At 36.9% G+C, this 18,090-nt stretch overlaps 4 protein-coding genes across 4 annotated transcripts in view; 3 read left to right on the top strand and 1 right to left on the bottom strand.

Moving 5' to 3' along the window:
- LOC146133404 (uncharacterized) overlaps positions 1–18,090 on the top strand; it is a 280,938-nt gene that overhangs the window by 10,913 nt on the left and 251,935 nt on the right. The window lies entirely within an intron of this gene.
- LOC146133418 (uncharacterized) lies at positions 4,017–7,845 on the top strand. The gene is made up of 6 exons (XM_083397735.1): positions 4,017–4,125; positions 4,863–4,971; positions 5,503–5,656; positions 6,575–6,782; positions 7,088–7,208; positions 7,677–7,845. The coding sequence occupies exons 1-6, from the start codon at positions 4,017–4,019 to the stop codon at positions 7,843–7,845; spliced, it is 870 nt and encodes a 289-aa protein (XP_083253861.1).
- Positions 10,072–14,404, top strand: LOC146133417 (60S ribosome subunit biogenesis protein NIP7 homolog). Its single transcript, XM_083397289.1, has 5 exons — positions 10,072–10,159; positions 11,232–11,457; positions 12,281–12,421; positions 12,963–13,092; positions 14,217–14,404. The coding sequence occupies exons 1-4, from the start codon at positions 10,104–10,106 to the stop codon at positions 13,080–13,082; spliced, it is 543 nt and encodes a 180-aa protein (XP_083253415.1). The 5' UTR covers positions 10,072–10,103; the 3' UTR covers positions 13,083–13,092; positions 14,217–14,404.
- Positions 12,973–18,090, bottom strand: part of LOC146133416 (disco-interacting protein 2 homolog C-like) — a 61,634-nt gene continuing 56,516 nt past the window's right edge. The window contains exons 31-37 of the mRNA XM_083397288.1: positions 17,872–17,991; positions 17,278–17,442; positions 16,136–16,229; positions 15,540–15,663; positions 15,024–15,108; positions 14,171–14,371; positions 12,973–13,801 (exon numbers count right to left, since the gene is read on the bottom strand). Coding sequence (XP_083253414.1) covers positions 14,204–14,371; positions 15,024–15,108; positions 15,540–15,663; positions 16,136–16,229; positions 17,278–17,442; positions 17,872–17,991 — 756 coding nt within the window. The 3' untranslated portion in view covers positions 12,973–13,801; positions 14,171–14,203. The remainder of the gene's footprint in view (positions 13,802–14,170; positions 14,372–15,023; positions 15,109–15,539; positions 15,664–16,135; positions 16,230–17,277; positions 17,443–17,871; positions 17,992–18,090) is intronic.

The following is an 18,090-nucleotide window of genomic DNA, read 5'->3' as shown; positions in this document are numbered from 1 at the left end:
AATAATCTCCCTGGTAAAAGCACTTTGGAGTTTAGATTTGAAGTAGCATAAAATGAAATAACCAAATTACATAAATTTAAAACTTTCACCCTAAATATGCCTTTTCACGTCGATAAAAAACTAAACAAGTTTTTTGAGCTCATGTTATTAACGCTCTTAACCCTTGTTCAGTGGTTCTCAAACCTGTTTCAACTGGTGGGAGATTTTTCTTCCTTGAAGTATTGGAGGAGGCCATTATTTTTTACAACAAGAAAAAAAAATTACGAACGTTAATTACTCTAAGTATAATAACACATCAGCAATAAATTTATCAAATCAAAGAAATTCAACAATATTGTTTGAAACCAAAATTCTCTAATCTAAAGGGTCATCAGGGGTCAGAGGAACCAAGTTTGAGAACCACTGCCCTATACTGTATCATTAAAAACGCTCCACACATCACATAATCGCATCGTTGCTCAAAGAGTTTGCACTCAACTTTCGTCTCACACTGTACTGACAAAGAAACCTTCGATCACCTCAAAAACTCCAAGTGTTTGTTTAAATGTTGCGTCGTGTATCTTGTTGCTAATAACATATCAGTTGTGTAAACTAAAATCAGCATTTCGAAACCCAAACGTCTTGACTGTTAACTTTTAGTTATGTCCATACTTCTTTCGAATATTTAACTACAACTACTTTTACAGCTACTAATAGTTTCATTGCTTTTTCTAAACGGAAATACACGCACCGCCTGCGACATCGTTTAGGACTGAATGGAATACCAGTGAAAAGCGCAACATGTTACCACCTTGACAACTGCTGGCAATAATCGATACAGGTGGCTTGACTACGGCTCTAGTAATGTTTTTTTACGCGGCTAATTGTCTGGTATTGACGAGCATGGATTAAAACCAGTGCTGAGGGGCTAGTTCAATTTCACAGATGTCCAAAACGTGTAATTGTATATGATAGACTTGATAGTCTTTTCGTACTTTTGAGGTACACAATTTAAGAGTTTCCCTGTTGGCACGTATCTCATGTTAATTATTGCCTTGAATTACGTGCTTTCTGCACTTGTTGCCTTTGAACCGCTCCATTGTCAGATTCATGAAAAACGCCAAACACTATACCAGTGGTTCTCAACCTTTAATGCTTCGTGGCCCCCTTTGATAGGCTCTTATCTCTCGTGGCCCCCCTGGTCATTAAAATGCCTAGCATTGTACTTAACGTGTTACTGTTTTCACTTGTTTTAATTTTTTTCGTTTTACAATGGAATGCTTGTTTTGCAACTTAAAGCCCTTTAAGAAAATATCTGTACCCGGCATTACACATAAGTTGCTCGCCCAACTGCATTTGAGGGACACCTAATGATTAGGCGAAGGTTTTTGGCCAGTAATTAGTTAGGCTGCGTTAATCTAAATTTCCTTCGTAAAAACGAATAAATTATATCATTTTCAATTACCCTATATAAACGAAAGAACTTTGTAATACCATGACCTAGGTTGAGAGTTATGCCCGTGGCCCCCCAGTCACCGCTTCGTGGCCCCCCAGGGGGGCCGAGGGCCACGATTGAGAAACCCTGCACTATACTATCTAACTATTCTCGTTTAAGCTCATAAGCCTACAGTCTTAGACAATGCACCTTTACCAGATTCCAAATAAAAACAATTACAGTTTGTTTTCGATTTGGTTTCACAGAAAATTTCTGGGCTAATCAGTCAAGAATTATATTTTAATAGTTTTGCAGATAACCAACGGAAATGATGAATTTAACGTTTCTGGTCGACTATTTGATAATGCGTACAGCTGCCAGATAAAACATATTTATAAGCTTGTGTTTCAAAGTATGGTTTACGAAATGACAGACAGACAAAAGTTGGTTATAAAACCTATCTAAAACTTAATAAATGCTGTGTTTTTATACCGCCACATGAGTCACACATTAACCCAAGTACGTAGCGGTCGGCCGCCTAAATTGATAGACATTGTTAGTCGAGCAAACACTAACTATAAAGCAGGTCGAAAGAAATCGTAAATTTTGAACGGCAACAAAATAATCTGTAAGAGGATTTTGCTTTGTTCTATCACTTAAACTTAAAGGTATGATAAAATATCATTTTATGTACAGATAATAGGTTCATAGTTTTAAACAAACATTAATTAACAGATCTGTAAGTTTCATAAAAGCACTATATAGGGCTCTATAGTTGTTTTAAAATTTTGTTAATACCCGATAATAGTGCAAAACTGGGTCGGTTTATCGCGATGCTTGTTCAAAAACAAAATGAATAAAATTCAAAGGTCGCCTTAACACAACATAGAGTTAAATTTAACTATGTATGTGAAGAAATGTTTACCGGTATATTAACTATTCGATTTTATATTTATACAGGTAGAACTGGATCTTGCTACGTTGAAGCGCATGTCCTTAAACATCTTGCTGAATTGGAAATTACATATCTCCTGCAATATAATAGTTTACCCATCACTTAGCGTAGGTCTCACGATAACATTAAACGAAGGTTAATACTTGCGGGCGTACGGACAATTCACCACTGGAAATGAAAAACATATAAGCATTATATCGATTATGGGCTTAGCGATTAGGGGTCATCGAAAGATAAGCTGGGTTGGTTAGCGGGTTAAGGTGAATAATAATAATTCGATTTGCAGAAGTGTCTGTTTGAGAATTGATTGGCGGTGAGTTGCGTGACTTTCGTTCATTCATTTAATTAAGGTTAGAATATAACTTGCTAAAAAGTGATAGAACCAAGAAAACCACAAAACTAAACGAAATGTGATAATACAAATATCTAACGTTACTCTATTTTAAACCTGAGCCATTTTTTGTAAGGTAAATCCAGCACTTTTGATTACATTTATGAAACCCGCACATTAGTGAGAGCCAGGACGTATAATACAATGGAATAGATATGTACCCGACTTTAAAAAATACACGTTTATACATTTTTTTTAAATTGACCATTTTGTCTCTAAAGTTATGTAGGTTACCTTTACCCTAGATTAAAATTGAATAAGCTCATCAAAAACTTACGTTGAAAATACGCTTTAAACAGGAGAACGCACTTTAAAAAAGTTTTTAAAGGATTCTAATCACCCTATTGGTTGGTTGCGTTTCGACAAAAAGATTAGGCCTACCTATGGTAAGTGATTCAATGCAGCGAATATCAGCTGAAAAAAATAAATATCAAAAAAGTTTGCCATAAAATGTAAATAGAATTCTATGTGTAATAAACAGCTTTACAGTTGTGACTCGATTTCTAGGTGATCGGACTTTTATATTTGATAATTTGAAAAATTACAGTGAAGGATCACAGGCCGCAATTCTTTCAGTAAACATATAGTGTGTTCAAAATACCTAAAATGTCATTTATTTTCTGTATTCCCATTACACATAGATCGGGGTTTATGGACCCCTAAAAAAAGTTTAAGTTTTTCTTAACAAATTTTCTAGGCAGGCCTGTACGTAGGATTGTAGGGTCATTCTTTAAATAGAACGAAAAGCTTGTAAGTGTTGTTTGCAAACCGCTGGCTGAGATAAGTCGAAAACAGATAACCTACTTAGAAAAGACCTGTATCGTGTGTAATCAAACAAGGTTCCCTTCTTCAATGAAAAACTCCTAGCATCAGAATTGCAGCACCATAAAGGTTTGCAGTATTACTTACGATTCTTACCTATCGAGATAACCAGGTTATTGCAAAAGCTTTAGAATGTATTAGGCTCTTGTCGATGACTAAAAGGGTATTTAGGCTGCAGGGTGGTTAATTTAAATCTTATCAATATTTATCTTTCTAAACTAAACAATGAAGTGAAAGTTTAAAGTTTTCTCAGTTAAAAAAAGTTTTCCCCTTCGCACAAGTTTAAAAAAGTTTATGTTAGTTTTTGGTGTGGACTGTTTCAGAGCTTATTTTCCTGGGAGGCTTTGTGTGTTGAATCGTTAAATAGGGTTTAGAAATTTTAACTGATAAACGGTCTTTCTTTCTTTCGTAGTAAAAGTGGAGATTGCACAATCATGCGGGTGCTACTTGAATTAGTTTTATTTTCTTTCTGCTGTGTGATTGTTACGGCCCAAAACCAAAGACTGGACTGCGATGAAGAAGGAAACTGCGTTTGTATAAAAGGTAGGAACTGTTAGAGAAGAGAGCGTTCCGTTATGGGGGACTTGTATTTTTTTTAACTGGAAAGAATAGTAATTATCCAAACTTCCACCGTTTTCTAGAAATGGTATCTAAAAATACACAAACGCTGCTGTAAAAAAGAAGAAAACTACACAACAAATTTATAGAAAAAGCGCGATCTTGAAAACCAAGTTGTTGACAAATAAATAAAAAGCGTTCAAAATAATTTTCGAAGTTTAATAGACACCCACCTGTTAAAAAACACACCGGTATCTCTTATCCAGTATTCGATGAGTAATTGCGCGATACTTGTTACTTGACCGAGGCAACAGAAATGTTCATGCTTATTGAAACTTCTCACAAACATCAGGGTTTACGTACGATAAATATAAAGATTAAATTGCGAACGACAAGACATTTATCCACACACGGCATTTATGTTCTGTTCATAATCAACACTTGCTGTGCGTATAAGTTTTTATGTTATTATTTAACAAGTTATCCTGAACTTTCACTCCAGCACCAAAATTTCCGTACTGGCTTAATGCATTTTTAATATGAATGATATATTAAAAGTATTAATCTTATGAAACAGCAAGTTGGGTATAATGCTGCCAAAAAACAATATCAGCTTAATTATACAAAACCACACATTAACTTAGTATTTTTACATTCGTTGCATTTTTTCGTATGGTTGTATAAAAACGAACCAAAAACAAACTGTGTGTTGGAATGTTCAGGTTGGATTGGAGAACCTACATGTTTGACCCCTAACCCGAGGTCACCACACCCTTGCTCGTGGGTGGATCAGGAAAGATACTTTAAGCATCAATCCGCACCAAAACAATAGTAAGGAGTTATACCTTCGGTTGATTTTGTCGTTTCCCTAAAAACAATCAGCTTGTAGCCTATTTACTAAAATAATGTTCCACTGTAGACCAGTGGTTCTTAGGTTTTTTCGGTGGAACTCTTTAGCTTCATTGGATAAATAGAACAACACCTCGATTTTTTTTTATTTATAAGCGAAAAATCTTATAAATAAAAATGTTGCATTAATTACTTTCTAATCAAACAAAAGCTGTCAAATTATTTATTGGAAAGTGCTTTTTGTCAGTGTATTAGCAATATCCTAACTAAAAAAGGCAAAAACACATAAAAGCAAGTTGATTTACATAAAAAAATCGAGTTAAATAATCTAATATTATCAAAAAAATATGTAAGAACACACAAGTTCACCCCAAGTTATTTGATACAATAATATTAAAGCCTAAATCCCAAAAGACAAGTAAAGTAAAGCAAAACTACTCAAGTCAAGTTATTACAACAGTGGGAAACTTTCTAACCAATAACCATACCCGTAGGCCGTAATTTTTTCGACAGTTTAAAGCAGCTGAAATGTCGGGACAGAAGACTTGGAAACCTCGATAACGTCGAGATCCGGGGCGACACCGAGTGGCTTGATTTGGGTTTCAACAGGTTAGGCGATGTGACGTCACTGAAAGAAGACGTGATGCAATATCTACCCGAACTAAAAGTAATGAAGTGTTTTTGTTAGCTTTGTATGAGTTACGTAAGTTTCGTATAAGTCACGTAAACACTTTTTTGTATGAGTTACATAAACCTATCATTGACATTCAGGTTTTTAGTCGAGGAAATGACATTATTAATTATTTGTTAAAACAAGATGCGGCAGCTACTTAGTAATTGTTCTTTTTAGAAAAGTATAGGCGACTTAAACAGAAATTAAAATATCCAATAAGAACCTTGTCATTACTTTAAAACAGGTTTAATACTAGCATACTATGCCACAACCCAAAATAAAATTTAGGGCTTAAAGTGTAAAAGCAGCGACACGCAATAGATATAGAAGCTAGTGTACACCGAAAACCATCGCAGAATCTTCGAATCTGTCGATCAATGATGCAAGCAAGACAGGCCAAAAACAACTGGCCTGCAGTGAGGTTCGAACTCATGACCTACGGTAGTACCGGGACCGTCACTCTACCAACTACGCCAGGGTGGTCCAACTTTTTTGCCAAAAACAAGGTTTATTTTATCTTGCGGGCCAATGTTTTTAAACTGCGATTCTTAGGCTGATTGCTGGTAAATTATACATAGGCTAGTCTATGGTGTATCTACTAACTTTATGGAATGTATACCTTTGTTCAGTTAGGGTAGTTAAGAAATAATTTCAACACCAAAAAATTAAAAAAACAAAAATTGAAGTGATATTGCTAGATTGAAGCAAAGCTGACTATCAGTTCGCGGGCCAAAAAAGCTGGACTCGCGGACCAACTTTGGCCCGCGGGCCTGCAGTTGGACCACGCTGAACTAAGCTATATAGGCTCAGAGAGGAGCGAGTCGAGAAACAACCATACGCCAATGCTTGCCACGTTCTGTCAGTACAAGAAACTTCGCTTGTGCTGATTAAAAGAACTTCCAACAATTACAGGCTGTTTCGTTCGACCGTGCTGGAATAAGTTCAATACGGGGCGACATGTTCTCTATGAACCCGCTACTGGAGTCGGTGGACCTGCAGTGGAACCACATCACTGAGATCCCCGAAAACTTGTTTGCTAACAACACTAAGCTTGTGAGGGTGACTTTGCGGGGAAACCAGTTCCAAACCATTCCACGACGTTTGTTCTACAACAATCCAGGTTTGTGATAATTCCGTGTTAGGGAAAATCGTTTTCAGCCGCGAGAAACTAAAATGTGCAAATGCTTTATGTTACAAAACGGAGTCACTGTAATTGACGAAAACGAAAAAATGGTCTTAGTTTGGGCCTTAGGACAGAGGTGCTTAAACTGGGCGTCGCGACGCCCTTGTGGCCAAACAAATTGTTTTTTTTGCGCTTCGCGCGATTAGATTAGCTTCTGCTGCAATTTGTGCCGGATTGGCTAAAAAAACATTGACAAAAAAGATAATGCTATTTCTTCAAGCAGCGTGTACGACCTTTTACAGAGTTACGGGAGTTGCGTATTGACTTCAGCGGAGTGATCGGCTTGCCTCTGACACTTTTTAAGCACAACCCGAATTTCCGATACCTGGACGCATCCTACTGCACCAATTTACTTGGCCTAAGGTAATTTCAATTCTAAAAATATTTTACTATTTTCAACAAAACACATAGGTCAATAATGCCTGAATGTCCTATACGGTTGCTACCTCGTTAAAGTCTGGCTGTATGTTTTAAGACTTTACATGCATGACTACATTGTGGTCGAATGATTCGGTAAATAATTAGTCTTTAATTAAAAAAATGTTTCTTTCATTTTATCTGAATCTAGTTTATACAATTTAACTCATGGCTTCAACTGTTGTAAAAAAACTTCATATTTGTAATCAGTAGACTTGCCATACGTCTTGTTTTAGCCAGAGCGTAACGTTTTTTAGTCTTTGTTCCGGAACAGTTTTTGAAGTTGCGAACATAACATTCTTACAGCTACTGTTTAGAAGTAAAAAAAAAACGTTTAGGGTCATCATATTTAGCTGATGAATATATATCGATGCATGCCTTTGGAAGCATGTTTACATCAAATTTTCTTGATAGCGATGCAATGTTCGACTACACACCATCTATCGAGTTTGTTGGTCTTCTCAACACTTGGTTTCTGCACCCAGCCATGAGAAAACACTTCTGTGACCAAGAGTGGTGCCAGAAGGCAAGATATCCCCCCGTTTCCAGACTCAGGGCTTTGCTGAGAGAATATTTCGGATAAGCAACTTCCATTGTACTCAACTTCAATGATAATTTCGGTGTTTGTTTAATTTTGTGTGTGTTCAAAATTTAACTTTTTTAAACGCGCAATTAAACGAAAATGAATGATTCTAAATACAGAGCTATATTTTAGGCTGAATTGTATTCTAAATATAAATTTGAAAACTATATTTTAATTAGCATAAACATACAATGTTTATTTAATGCAGATGAAAACTAATATAGTGTATTATAAGTTTAGAAAAGCTAATAAAGAGTTGAAACTGCGCCCAATAGTGGACAGGAGAAAGAAGTATAAATTAAGCATTTCGTGTTTAATATTTTCTTGTGTTTGCCGTGGTTATTTATACTAATTAGAGCATTTCAAAATCTTAAAGAGATGTACATTAAATGAGTTTGATCGCAAACTATGGCTGATAAGCAACACTTTGACATCGTTTCGATAACTGTACCAACCTAGCATTAAACGAGTAACGATACTAACACATGGGATATCAGTCCTGCTACTTATGATGACCAAAAATACAAACTGTCTCACCACGCGCGAATCCAGGATTCATGACGTCACTAAGCTGCGTAATGACGTGACGTGTCCAAGTTACGTCAAAATGTGACATCATATGTGACCTTACGAACATCAAACCGTTCGTTTATTTGTTTTAACATTTAGGTTGAAGGTGTGTTTAGCCAACTTTCAATGCAAAATTAAGCTACGTAACGCATTCAAATCGATCAAGTTGTCAAAACCTTTATCTTCGGGAACATACGGAAAGCATAATCCAGATTCGCGCGGAGCGCTAACAAAATATTGCATTTCCGTTGTTAAAATAGGAAAACATACATGAAAAGGCATTGCCACGTGATCACCTCCTGGATCCGCCACTTGGTCTTGCTAACTTCAGTCAATAAATAAAATAAATATGAGGAGATGAACAAAAATATGAAGAGATGAACGTATTACGTTTTCTTCATCGGTTTGATGATGATTGGCGTGGACCAATACTGCAATACAAACCCTTGATACTGTGATTATTTTTCACTTGTGGACGGTGTTTTAGATCTTACTTCTGATCCAATGTAGTTGTCGTAGGGTTTTTCTAAGTTTTCTCAGTTGTGTTTTCCATAGTTAAAGTAGTTTAGCCTAAGCAGCCATCTTTCCCAGCGGAAGCAGGTAAGTCATATGAACATGCACTTGTGTCATAGCCTATTTATAGACAGCAGATGTTTTATTGCGACCAACGCCTATGATAAGATGGCTTCATCAACGGTTTTTGCTGCCAGCATAAAACATCATAGAAAGCGGAAGAGGGGAAAAACACCAACAAGACAATATTATTTATACAGGGGATTATTAATTGAAATATGTTTTTATTACAAGTTTATAAAAAAAATCGTGGACCTTGGGCCAACTTGGATGGCTTTGTGGTAAACGTAAAAGTACTTAAAAACATAAAAAAATTATAGTTGTGTTGTTTAACTTTTAAGTATACGCCAATTTTGATTTACCTGAAAAACTATACAAAATACAAACGTTAAAAACTGACATACTTTATTGCAGTATTTGCATGCGGCGATTTGAAAAGTAAAGAGATGAGCGTCGCTAGTGGTTGGTTGACTGGGTTTTCCCTTGATTTATGAAGCAAAACAACCACGTGACTGCAAAGCACAAAAACATGTGTGGTGAGTAATTCGGGTTTGTTTGGCCAAATTACCGATACGATACATAAGATTTTGCCCAAATCGCCTTTAGTTAAATCCCTAGCCCATATCGAATATAAAAATTGGAAGGAACAACAGCAAAAATGTCAATTAAAAAAATAAGAGAGAACTCCCGGGGTTTATTTTGCTGCAATTATTTTTGTTAGATAGGCTTTGTCCAGTCTGCATTCTGTGGCACTTGCACAACCCAGCTATTTGTGTGCACGCTTCAGCAACATGAGACAACCTGTTTCATTACTACATGTATAAAAAAGGTTTCAGAAACAGCGCCTGGAATTGTCTTTATTTCATGAATAGTTTATACTTTGGCGCTCTTTCTATAGAAAGTGACGAAAAAACAACAACAAAATAAAACGGTATGGTCTCCTAATTATGCTCATTTAAATTCAGTGAGGTAGAATGCTGTTAGCATTGTTAAGACACAAAAAATATGGTCGTTCATAGCATAAAACTGTTTTATTTTTCTGTAATATTTAATATTTAATCACTTTTTTATTTTTAAGTTTATTGTTCAGGTTTAAGCACTTGGTAACATTAATCATGAGGCCATTAACAGATGAGGAAACCAAAATTATGTTCGAGAAACTGTCAAAATAGTAAGTTAATAGTTTTTTTAACTTTCCAGCATGTTTTTTAAGTATTTTGTTTTATTTCAAAGTATGAAGTAAACCAGTTGTATTGGTGCCATCACAGGTAGAGATGGTGAAAATATAAATTTTGTGTTTACTGCCCGCACCGCACTTTAATAAGTTGTTCATAAGCCGTGCTTCACCCCTCATTGCATTTCACTGCCTTCCCGCCGGAGATCTGTGGCATGGAATGCTAGCTAAAAACCATGCCAGTGACGTCATTTGGCGTGGAATAAACATTTTGAGGTAGAATAACTAGTGAATTTACTAAAACTAATTGTTGTGTTTGCCGTATATATTGTCCTATTATAGCGTAGGATTTTAACCGAAAAAAATTTTGGCATAAATCTTGGGCAGCCACAAATTATGGAATGCAGTCAGGGCTGCAGTAAGGTTGGAAAATAATTCCATAAAAATCCCCTGTGCAGTTTCCAGCTCAGCCACGGTCATAGCTGGTCAGCCGCGAAAAATTGATGCCGCGCTTACGGTTTTCAGTGTGATACTCCTTTTTAGCCGTGCAAATATTATAAATAACCTTATTCAGCCACGCAATTTTAAGCTGTAAAATTATCTCCCCCATGCAAAATCCAAAGTTTCCAATCTGGCGCTTCACCGCGAATCATTTTCGAAAGCTTAAGCTGTGATACCGGCAAAATTTAAGCACCATATAAGCAATATATTCCAACACTTAAAAAAACACTTCAAACACCTAGAAAGCTAGTTCAAACATAAAAGTACGGACAACAGCTTACTTTTTAACAATGAAACATCCATGTGTAAACTGCTTGCTATTTCACTTCAATTAACTGAAAAAAAACTTTAACATGCTGCACGCGGTATGCTGCAAAGAGCGGCAAAATGTTTTAATGCCCAAAAGTGCTTTCAAGTCGTTATTCGTGTTTTAAGGTGTGTTAAAAAAAAGTCACAGGTAAATTAATACTTCACGGGCTAAAAAAGCAAAGATACAAGAAGAATAACTATTTTTATTAATTAATGTTGTTTTTTAACATAATTAAACAGGCTTGTTGTTTGTTTTCAGTATCGGCGAAAACATAAAGGCACTAATTGATCGACCAGATGGAGTATACTGCTTTCGCTTGCACAAGGAACGTGTGTATTACGTTTCTATGGACATAATGAAAAAAGCTGCTAACGTGTGCAGGGAGAATCTGATCAGCCTTGGAGTCTGCTTTGGGAAGTTCACAAAGACGAGAAAGTTCAGGCTCCACGTGACTGCCCTTGATTACCTCGCACCATATGCAAAGGTAAGCCACAATTGCAGGGTTGGGCTTAAGCACTCGCCCGCTCGCCAATGCGAGTTCAAATTGCCCTGGACGAGAGCTGATTGACACCCACTCGCCCGACTGGCGAGTGGCTTCAGCGGGAAATTTAATTAGTTGGTGTAGGACAACTTGTGTTAAAAGCACCACTACTAAGCGAAATATTACTTAGCGCCAGTTATTTCCTTAAACACTAAGACGCAAATACCTTGAACACTACACAAATAATAAGGTTGATCAAAGTCACGTTCGAAGCTCGTAATAAAGACTCTTTGTCCCGTTTAAAAAAGTCGTTTACCGGCAAACAACCAAAGACGTTATTACAATTATTAAAGCCAAGCTGCAAAATTGTCTCTCCCGCGCAAAATCTAAAGTTTCCAATCTATGATGTTTACGTATAGAAAAGACAGGTTAACCCTAACCCAAGAAATGACCGCGCTAGGACGGAAATTTGCAGACGGCGTTCCAACCAATTTGGCGAGTGTTATTTTGTCCTGGCGAGTGCTGAAACAACCCTGAATTGTAATGTTTTATTTATTGTATACCATAATTATTAATATATATACCGGTATATGTTAAATGCAATATAAAAACATTTATTTTGTCTATGATAAAGTTGTTGTAATTGGGTCAAATATGCCTGTTTTATTGCTATAACACCAATTACACGTTTGAAAATGAATATCCTCAATGCTCTTTAAGCCATTTCACAGTTGACACCTACAGCATGCTCTTGTCAGATTCTGTCAACAAAATCTTTATATTTGAGATTTGACTAATATCAATGCTTTCTTTTTCTGTTTTCTAGTTCAAAATTTGGGTAAAGCCAAGTTCTGAACAGTCTTTTTTGTACGGAAACCATATTTTAAAAGCTGGGTTGGGAAGAATTACAGACAACACACCAAAATATCAAGGGATTGTTGTCTACTCAATGGCCGACGTACCTCTGGTAAGAAATAGTAAAAACTTGTGCTGAGCTAGACACTTGATTTGTTTGAAAATGGCATAGTCATGTGCAGACTTGGCAACCAAAGTCTTAATTAAAATGCTACTTTGCCCAACTGCGTTTTTAATTTGTAGTCAAAGCAAAGTAGTAGAATTAATGCCCTCTGGTTGAATTGACCTGTAGGTGATTTTTACAGTCTAAATAGCAAAAGCTTTTAACGTGTATGACCCCCTGCTCACTTATAAGAAATAATGTCACTAAGTTCACAATGAAAACCACAAAATTAAGTTTAACTGGCTAATAAAAAAATATGGATGTGTGGTGGCCCTGTGCAATGACTGACAAACGATAATAAAAAATATCCGGAGATATTTTACATTCTAACAAAATAAATTGCTATATTTAACTTTTAACTATTAGTGATAATACATAATTCTAGTATAGAAACTAGTTTAAAAAAAGCTGAAATATATCTAGGTTTTCAGGTCTGACCATAAGGTTTGTTTTTATAATCTTGGTCGTTAAACAACGGTATTGTAATTAGGGTTTCGGAGTTGCTGCCAAGTCAACGTCAGATTGCAGAAAGACCGATCCGATGTCAATAATCGCCTTCCATCAAGCCGACATCGGCGAATACTTGAGAAGCGAAGACACTTTGACATGAGCCGTCGGTTGTAAGTTTGCCTCATTTATTATGACAAGCACAAATTAATTGAGAAGAAAAGCTAAGGGTAAAAGTAAAGAGAGAAACTGCATTTGAATAACAAGCGTAGCCGAATATTCTTTTCCGGCTTTAAAATCTTCCGTATTCACAAATAGGTAATGACAACAATAATAGGTTCAAATTTTCTTTCACTTGTGAGAATATTGTTGTTTTTCACCATGCGCACAATTTCCAGTCTTGCAGCAGCGTCGCAAATATTCAACCAAGCACTTTTGTTCATCTTCTGGACAGATACATGTCCAAGAAGGGTCGGCGAAAAGTTAGGGGGTGTGATTAGGAAAAAGGGTGTGTTGCAACAGCAAATAAAAACAAATAAATTAAAATGTATAAACGGAAAAATACTATGATAACAATGCACGGCGGAAAAAAGACGACAATGCAGTACAGCAATTGATCTTCGTGAAGACGTTTCCATTAAAGAGGTAAAGGTCGCCTTCAAAGATGCTTCAAGGAACAAAAAAATGTTAAAAGCTATGTATAGAGAGGGAGTGCACGCAATTACAATGTCAGAGAAGAGCGATGGCTTTAAAAGGATTACAAACAAAGAGTTTAATTAAAGCGAGAGCAGCTAGTTGTATTTTTCACTGTGACCACTGGTCCGATGCCATCATCACATCCTTGGGTTCAACTTGAAAAGGCAGTTCTGAAGTTATCACTTTCTAAAAATAAATAATAATTTTGATCCAACTAACTGTGGCATATGTTTTCAGAAATACAGGTGGTTTTCAACTAAAAGATAAGCGATCTTATTTTGTTAAAACTGTAGCAGCATTGTTTTTTTGTTTTCAAGTTAATCCTTAAATTTTAAAACAAAACTTTGCCCGATGACATGTAACTAACATGGGATTTGGGATAACCAATGAACATGATTTGTAGACATGTTCACACTCTTGATTTTCACCTGAATAACCTCAAAATTGACATGGGTAAAAGGTAAAAATTTCACCTCAAACCAAAACTTAATACCAAAACTTTATAAAAAACAAAATATACTCATCGAAAACCGTTAAATAGGATTCTATCCCTACCTTGCAGGTCTTGTTCGGCTCGTTTTCACACTTTTACATGTTGTAGGCGACGTAGATGGGGTCGAGCTGGTCCTGAAGGAAGCTGTCGCGCAAGTGCATCCGCTGTTTCTCGCCGCGGGAGTTGATGGGGATCGAACCCGGGTCCGCAACCGCCACCACTCCCGCGATCAAGTAATGCTCCTCCAGGATAACGTTTGTCACCTGAAAAGTCGCGCCAATCAGCCTTGTTTTTTTTCTCGCTTGCATTTTCTATGTTTTATTTTGTGTGACGATGATATCGTCTCAATAAAATGTTGGTTCGAATACTATTAGCGCTGTTGATGATTGCAGGAGAACGGAGACAAACTACAGGGTTGCCAACACACTTTTATGAAAATTTTGGATTACACGACGTGTTTTAAATATAGTTCAGAGTAAATGCCATCGCTGGAATATTAAAAAAGTTTTGAAACACAAATTCGAAAGAGAAAGATCTTAGAAAAACTATTTGTTTTTTTAGAACCTTTAATATGTAAATCAAAACAAAACCAATTAAAGATTCAAATCTGTGTGTCAACTGCCAACTCTGAATTACAATTACTTTAGTTCAGAATATAGCCTATTAACTGTAAACTGTGGACTAGATTTACCTATATTTGGCTCGGTCACTTTGTGAACCTTAAGACTAACTTACAGGGACATATTGACCAACTACGACCAACTAAAACTTAAATTTGACACCAGTAGCCTCCATATGCTACTTTTAAGATCTACTTACGAGTTTGGTTAGCTAGATTTAGATAGTACGACATATGAATCGAATGTATTTTCATTACGTGTTGATAACATACAGTATAATGATCCGGATACTTACCAGTGGTATAAGGTCAAGGGCAAAGTTCTCTGGTGCGTTCAGTTCAACAACCACAACAAGAAGGTTCGTCGAATGGAAAACGGCACTGAGAGAAAATAACAGGTTATTAAGCCTAAAGCTGCTGATCAGAAACATTAATTTCAGTAGTACATATCTTTATTAAACACATACTATTTAAAACTATACCGAAATACACTAGGTTATTTTTTTGTCGAATTCAAAAACATTTAATATCTGATTCAACCTAAAGGTAGGTAAACGTTAGTGTTAAGTGCTATGTACATTACGTCTCGCATAGCAAAAACGCGATTGTATACAGATTCTTAAAATAAATAAAAAATAGACGCTGGGTTACTAACACGCGACAATATGCACAGATTTTTTATAGGGACATATATATTCTTCTATAGTTATTATAATAAATACTTTAAGACCCTCAAAAAACGAAACAAACAAAACTTTTAACTTTCGGTGAGTCATAAAAACAAGACAAATATATTGGAGGTGCCTACTCACCAGGCGGCTATCTTGTTGCTGCAACGCACGATCGAGTTCTCGATGTCGATCGGGTGATATCTCATGCCTCGCAATTCGAGCGTCTCTTCAAGCGATCCGACAACGTACAAGGCGTCGTGCCGTTCTAAACAGAGTTACAAGAACGATGTTGACTCTGATTTACTCTCATTGTTAGGTTTTTTTCTAAATTTCCTTTAAATTTTATTGAGTTTGTTACAGACGTCGGAAAACTTGTAATGTGTCGTTTTATCGTTAAATTTTATTGATTGTGATTGGGGTGTAAAACTTTTAAGCAAAAAAGTACGAAAGGTAAGAACTGCGCTCTTTGCTAAGATTGATAAGTCACACTAGTTATTCGGTTTAAAAGTTTCCAGTCGTTAAACAATTTTGCTGGAAAATGAATAAAGAGTGATTCGAAACTTTCAAAATGATACCAACGTCTGTATGGGCTTTGATATTCTTATTACGTCTTACAACAACCCCCAACCTTTATGCTCCAAAATTTGCTTTTAAGTATTAAAAAAAAAAACGGGCAAACAAAACAGAACTTGCTATATATTAAATTATATTTTTTGCAGGTATTTATTCCAACCCACCTCCAGTGGCTGACGTTAGTTCTGTTCGTTTAAGAAAACCGAGGAAACCTGTTCGGGCGTATCGGGTTTTGACGTCACCAGTCTTTAGGAGGCCCTGTAATGAAAATGTTTTTTATTCGTTTGGAACAATAAAAACTTATTTAAATCACGAAGAGTATGTTCAAATTTGTGGTTTCCCGGTTACAATTTATCTGGAAGTACTAATGGGGGAATCGAGCGTCTGATCTAAAAAAACTAAGACAAATGATAAATCGTTTAGGCTGTCATATTAGTTTTGAAAATCACTTATCAGATCTGCGTTTTAAGCCAAAAAAAAACAACGCAATTCATGCGGTAAAAGCGCTGTGGTCAGTAGCCACAATCAGGGCTGGGGAGCCGGAGCTGGAGCCCGGAGCCCGGAGCTAAGCATTTTCTCTGGAGCCGGAGCCGGAGCCGGAGCCATTGTTATTATTTTTGTGGAGCTGGAGCCGGAGCCGGAGCCATTTTTATTATTTTTGTGGAGCTGGAGCCCTTTTTATTATTGTTGTGTAGCTGGAGCCATTTTTCAATTTGTGGTGTTAAAGCTAAGAAATTATATTTTGTTTCATCTCCAACGTTAGTGAGACAAAAGCAATTTTTAAAACTTGCCATTGAATAAGTGACTGGTGGCACCGGAGCTGGAGCCGGAGTCATTGGGTGTGTGTTTGATGGCTCCGGAGCTGGAGCCGGAGCCAAAGGATATGAGTTTTACTACTCCGGAGCTGGAGCCGGAGCCATTTAATAATTGCCTGATGGCTCCAGAGCTGGAGCCGGAGCTAATGCTATTTTACGGTGGCTCCCCAGCCCTGGCCACAATACCAAATTTTTTTCTTATTTTTATTTGAAAAATTTCCTGTAAACCCGACTAAAAACCCCCCAAAAATAAGTGAAGACAGAAAGTTTGCTTATAAACGTAGCATCAAATAATTAACAACGAAAAATTGCTTGCAAAACTGTTGTTGCTTTTTTGTTTTGTTTATTACTTATGGGCGTCGAAGTAAGGTTGTACACAGAAACAAAAAATACGCACGGGTATTATGCAGAATGCTACCACCATTCCAGTACGACAACAAAATACAGGGTACGAAATTAGTACAACGGTCGAACTTCATGACAAAACGAACCTGGAAGTGTTCCTGGTAGGTGCTGGTGTCGTCGTCGCCCCCATAAACTGCGTAGTACCCCTGTGCGGTGTGGGGGCTGCTTACCCATATCTCACCCAGCCGCGAGTCGGAGCACTGACCCAGGGTGTCGGGGTCTGCGATCACAACCTTCGTGCCGGGGAGGATCTGAGTTGACGGAAAAGAGGTTAGATTAGACTCGGACCCAGGAGGAGTACAATTATCCAAAAATGTCAAGTTTTTCTCTTTAGGCGTTTTTGAAATCTTTAACAAATGGAAGTCAAATATGTAAAAGTAACTTGCGGTTGCTAATTGAATTGGGCTTCTGCTAAAAGACCCTTTTTTAATATTTTTTACACTCTATATATTCTTTTTATTTTTCAATAAAAACACGTTATATACCTTAAACTAAATTTTCAAAGGTGCGCGGATTCGCACGACTTTTCTTGACAAAAAATACTACACTGGATATTAGTTCGGTAGAGTTCATAAAGGCGTCCTATGAGGTGGCGAATCGGAAGACGAAACTCTTTACCCGTTTTAATAACGTAATAAGAGAACAAACCCATCTCGTGACTCGTTCAGTAAAGCACTCACCTTTCCTGTTTCCATGAGGCACAAGCTGTGCGGGGAGCCTTTCTCCACCAGCGCGACACGATCGTTCCTGAGCGACCTCATGTCCACGTACACCGTGGTTGGGTCCGGGCACGAAGCACCCTGGGGTTCAACAAGAGTGGGGTCAGAAATGCGGTGAACTTGGATTTAATCAGGTACTTTTGTGGGTTATTGGTGTCAGCTACCTGATGTGCTCATGTA

The sequence above is a fragment of the Ascidiella aspersa genome, chromosome 9 (genome assembly GCF_963924565.1).
Source record: "Ascidiella aspersa chromosome 9, kaAscAspe10.2, whole genome shotgun sequence".
NCBI lineage: Eukaryota > Metazoa > Chordata > Ascidiacea > Phlebobranchia > Ascidiidae > Ascidiella > Ascidiella aspersa.
This window is presented reverse-complemented; position numbering and strand designations above follow the sequence as displayed.